The sequence below is a fragment of the Otolemur garnettii genome, unplaced genomic scaffold (assembly GCF_000181295.1).
Source record: "Otolemur garnettii isolate 467f Iridium unplaced genomic scaffold, OtoGar3 scaffold00074, whole genome shotgun sequence".
Classification (NCBI taxonomy): domain Eukaryota; kingdom Metazoa; phylum Chordata; class Mammalia; order Primates; family Galagidae; genus Otolemur; species Otolemur garnettii.
The window spans coordinates 6792976-6798339 of record NW_003852469.1 but is presented as its reverse complement, the minus strand read 5'-3'; the positions used below and the strand labels follow the sequence as shown (position 1 = coordinate 6798339).

The following is a 5364-nucleotide window of genomic DNA, read 5'->3' as shown; positions in this document are numbered from 1 at the left end:
CTTGAGCCACAGGCGCCGAGCCAGGTTGCTTTTTTTGAGAGAGTCTCACTTTGTCACCCTTGGTAAAGTACCATGGCTTCACAGCTCACAACAACCTCAAACTCTTGGGCTCAAGCGATTCTCTTGCCTTAGCCTCTTGAGTAGCTGGGACTACAGATGCCTGCCACGATGCCCGGCTATTTTTATAGACGAGGTATCACTCTGGCTCAGGCTGGTCTTGAACTCTTGAGCTCAGGTGGTCTACCTGCCTTGGCCTCCAGAGTGCTAGGCAGGCATGAGCCACCACACCTGGCCATACGTGCAGGTTTTTAATAGCATAGACTCTCACTACTAGAAGTTTTATTTTTTGCCATTCTCAGAAGTTATAGCAGGGACAAGTGCAAGTGGGTGGAATGACCATGCCTCAGTAGTAGTGGTGGTGGTCTGAAGAGTGGAGCGGGCTCATGTCATGGATGCTTTATTTTCTGTTTAGATTGAAGGCCGTGTTCTACCGATGGAAAGAATTAACTTAAGAAACACTTCATTTATCACATCTCAGGAACTAAACTGGATTAAGGAAGTAACCAGAGACCTTTCCATCTTGACTGTAAGTGATTTTTTAAGTAAAAAGAGGACGTGTATTCCCAAGATTGTGGAAGTTAGGAAGCAGAAATGATCTAATGTCCTCTTTTTGAGAGAAAGTACCAACTGATTTTCTATTCTAAATTATCTACTGAACAAGAGTCCTTCAAACTTCAGTTCATGAATTGTTAGAAGTAAGCCATTTGCCAGACTTAGGAAAAGGAAGCAAGTTGCTAGGATAGTTCACATAGTACCAACATGCTACTCATCTTCGTCCTTCCTTCCTTTCTCTTTTCTCTGTCTTTTTCCCTGAGAGCTCCTAGAGAGTGTTTTTATACAGGAAGGAAGTCAACTTAAATTAAAGCACTACTGAGAGGCCCAGGCAGGTGGATTGCTTGAGCTCAGGAATTCAAGACCAGCCTGAGCAAGAGCAAGACTCTGTTTCTAAAAATAATCAGATATTGTGGTAGGCACCTATAGTCCCAGCTGATCAGGAGGTTGAGGCAGGAGGATCACTTGAGCAAGAGTTTGAGGTTGCTGTGAACTGTGATGCCATGGCACTGTATTGGGGGCAAGAAAGTAACTCTGAAAAAAAAAATTAAACCAGTACTCTACTTAAGCAACTAAACATACTAGCTGTTTGTATCAAAGAAAAAGATGGTGTATAATTACTTCTAAAGGTTTTTGACTAGTCTTTGTGGCCATGTATAAATCTAGTTTTAAAAATGTTTTATTCAGGCTGGGCACAGTGGCTCACACCTGTAATCCTAGCACTCTAGGAGGCCAAGGCGGGTAAACTGCTTAAGCTCATAAGTTGGAGACTAGCCTGAGCAAGTACGAGATCCCCATCTCTACTAAAAATAGAAAAACTGAGGCAAGAGGATTGCTTGAACCTAAGAGTTGGAGGTTCTTGTGAGCTATGATGCCACGGCACTCTACCCAGGGTGACAGCTTGAGACTCTCTGTCTCAAAAAAAAAAAAAAAAAGTTTTATTCAATTACATGCTCATGAACAATAAAACTCAAATTTAGTCTGGTACAGGGTAAGGGGAGGAAGGAGAAGGAAGGTAGGGGCATGGAGAAGGACGATTGACAGAAGAAGGACGATTGACAAAGATGGACTTTGCCTTAGAAGTGAAAACAATGTGATCTGAAAATTTGTACCCTCTTATTAATTTGAAATAAAACAATAAAATAAAATAAAATATGCCACTGCACAAATACAATATGTTTTGCTTATCCATTAATAGACATTTGGATATTTTCCAGTTTTAGATTATCACGTGTAATGCTATTATAAACAGTTGTGTATAAGTCTCAGTGTAGACATGTATTTTCATTTTTCATGTACAGATTTCTAAAAATGAAATTACTGGCTGTAGGATAAGTTTCTATTTACTTTTAAAGAAACTGACAAACTGTTTTCCAAGGTAGCTAACTCATTGTATATTCCCATCAGTATTTTAGGGTTCCAGATCCTCCAAATCTTTGCCAACACTTGCTATCGTGTCTTTTATTTTTATTTATTTATTCATTTATTTATTTATTTTGAGACAGATTCTCACTATGCTGCCCTGCGTAGAGTACCATGGCATCAGAACTTACAGCAACCTCAAACTCTTGGGCTTACCTGATTCTCTTGCCTCAGCCTCCCAAGTAGCTGGGACTACAGACACCCACCACGCCTGGCTATTTTTTGGTTCTAGTTCTCATTGTTGTTTGGCAGGCCTGGGCTGGATTCAGACCCACCAGCTCCAGTGTATGTGGCTGGTGCCCTAGCCACTGAGCTACAGGCAAGTTGTTGTAATGAAAGTACTAGTTATACTGCATTATTGTGGTTTTAATTTGCATTTCCCTTCTGACTTACGATGTTGAGCATCTTCTTTTTCTTTTTTTTTTTTTTGTTTGAGATTAATGTGAGGATGCAAACAATTGGGTGGCAGTGTTTGTATTTGCTGGGTGTAGTTCCCATTGTAGTTATGTCCCACATGCAGGGGGCGTGCCATATACCCTTACATTGTGCCCATTAAGATGCTGAGCACTTTTTCATGTGGTCATTTGCCACGTACACATCTTCTTAGGTGAAATACTTGTGCTCAGATGTCTTACCCATTTTTTAAATGGGTTATTTGCCTTTTTATTGATTTATAAGAATTATTATTCCAAATATAAGCCCTTTATGAAACATGTGGCTTATTAATATTTCTTCTAGTCTGTGGTTTGTCTTCATTCATAGTAGTGTTTTTTGAAGTCTAAATGTTAATTTTAATAAAGCTTGATTTATCACTTTTTCAAAAATAAAAATTTTTTTTTGAAATACACATTTAAAGAAAAAGGATACTTATAACTTGATGAATTTTTACCAGTTAAATAGAACTGTGTAATCAACACCAAGGGTTAAGAAATAGAACCTTACCACCACCCCACAAACCTCCTTTTGTTCTCCTAGTTATTCCCTACCCCTTACCTCCACCACTGTCCTGACTTCTCACACCATAGATTTGTTTGAATAGTTTCTGTACTTTACATGTGCATGGAGTGATAGAATTTTATACTCTTTTGTGTCTGGGCCATTTTCTTCAACCTGGTGTTGGTGAGTTTTATCCATATTGTTAGGTGTGGTTATAGATGCTCCATTTTTGCTGCTGTATGGTAGGTAATCCATGTGAAAACATACCACAATCTACTTATCACATGCATCCATGTTAACAATAGGGCTTAGATAATACAGGACTCAAGCAATGAGAGTGAAAAGTAATCTTTCTCTAGAATAAAATCTCCTGAGTGTAAGTTTAGAATGTTTTTATTTTATTTTATTTTATGTTAATTAGAATTTGGAATGTTTAAATTGTAAGAAGTACTAAAAATAGTCTGTGGTTTTTCCTAGATTCCCATGCATTTCTGGGCACTTTTTTACCCAAAGAGAGCAATGGATCAGGCCCGAGAACTGGTCAATATGTTAGAGAAGATAGCTGGCCCCATTGGCATGCGTATGAGCCCACCAGCCTGGGTTGAACTGAAGGATGACCGAATAGAGACCTATATCAGAACCATTCAATCTATGCTGGGAGTTGAGGTAATAATTTAATTTGAGTAAATTTATAGGTTATCTATTGTAAAATACTTGAATACTTGATTTTAAGTTATCTTGGTTATTACTCTACTATTGGTGATAAACTAGAACCTACATCTTACTCATGTGCATGTGAAATCCTGATTGAGAAAGTGATCTTATGCCCTTTGGTTAATTTGCTTCTCTAATTCTGTGTTGGCACTCTCACTTACTCTAGTCTTTTTCTCACATAATTGGATGAGGGAATAGCTGACTTAACTTTAGTTCCTTATCTGTAGAACATGTTGTGCTCAGAAAGCAACTACTTGGGCCAGGTGCCATCTTGCACGATTCAGTACTGAGCTTTCACAGTCTGGTCTGGCTCAAGATTAAAATTGCTCTGGTGATGAAGATGGCTGATGGCCCATTTATTCAGTCCTGGGGACTGATCAGAAGCACTGGAGCTGAGCAGGTCAACGCACTCACAACTTAGGTATTCAGGCCTTCAGTTCTTACCTGTTTGTAACTAAAATAGAAGAAGGTTAAGGAGAAAAAAAGTCAGAGGAAAGGCTTTTGAAGTAGTTAGTTTGAATTGAAGACTGACAAATTGAGTTATTCTGTGGGGTCAATTCTAAAATTCAATCACTTTGACATCTTTTGGGTCCACCACTCTTGGTACATCATTCATGGCAGCACAGTCATATTCTCTCCTTGGTGTATTCTCTTCATAATTTCCTGCTGACCTCCCTCTACCATCACCTCTTTTGGGTCTGATCATTGATAAGTTCTGCTCTGCTCTTAAAAGAATAACCCAGCTTAGTACAGCGGCTCACCTCTTTCACAACTTCCCATGTTCCTTTTGAGAATATGCACCCACTAGTTTCATATCACATCAATGCGAGTTTCATTCCTAATGTTTACCAACTTGTCTCATGTTGGCCTTGGTATCTCTCTGTCATCTTTAGGGCATTCGGTTTATTATCATTATCATTATTACTATCATCAGGGATCACAAGCTCATGTCTTCAGGGGCCAGATAAGTAACATAGATGAGTAAAGAAGGCCAAAAGGGGAATGAACTAAAGAGGTTAACCCTGTGACTGGAGATACAGACCAAGGATTGCCAGATTGATTTTTAATTTGCTTGTTTTTTGATAGAAGCCCCAAATCTGGATTTGTGTATGTATGTACCTCCCTACGTTTAAATGTTAATTTAAACAAACGCACTAGTAAATCTGGTAGGGACTGAAACAACACAAGTGTTTGCCATTTCCAGTCCATAAACTCCCAGTGTACACTGCATTCTATGTGACTTTGGAAATCCTTTGATGTAATTGTTTGACTTTTTGACTGGGAACAACACCTTTCAAACAAGATGTTCATTGTGTGGGAATGATGCCTGTAAGCATTATTCATTCTGCACACAAAGACTTGAGGACACATATCACTGTAACATTACCTGATTTGAGATGTAAACATCATCATACACTTGTATGATGTTTCACAGTTGTGCCTAAAATAACTAAAACCATCTTGGGTGAGTTATTTTGATTAGTAAGAAACCCAAGAAAGGGGCGGCATCTGGGGCTCAGTGAGTAGGGCACCAGCCCCATATACCGGAGGTGGCAGGTTCAAACCTAGCCCTGGCCAAAACTGCAAAATAAAAAAATAAAGAGGAATGGTTAAAAAATATTACAAGAAGGCTCGGCGCCTGTGGCTCAAGCGGCTAAGGCGCCAGCCACATACACCTAA

At 39.2% G+C, this 5364-nt stretch overlaps 1 protein-coding gene across 2 annotated transcripts in view; it reads left to right on the top strand.

Annotated features, from left to right (window-relative positions):
• Positions 1-5364, top strand: part of PIWIL2 (piwi like RNA-mediated gene silencing 2) — a 47185-nt gene that overhangs the window by 22962 nt on the left and 18859 nt on the right. For both annotated transcript variants that reach the window (XM_003793976.3, XM_023515577.1), the window contains exons 14-15: positions 473-586; positions 3448-3636. In XM_003793976.3, the coding sequence (XP_003794024.1) occupies positions 473-586; positions 3448-3636 (303 nt within the window). The remainder of the gene's footprint in view (positions 1-472; positions 587-3447; positions 3637-5364) is intronic.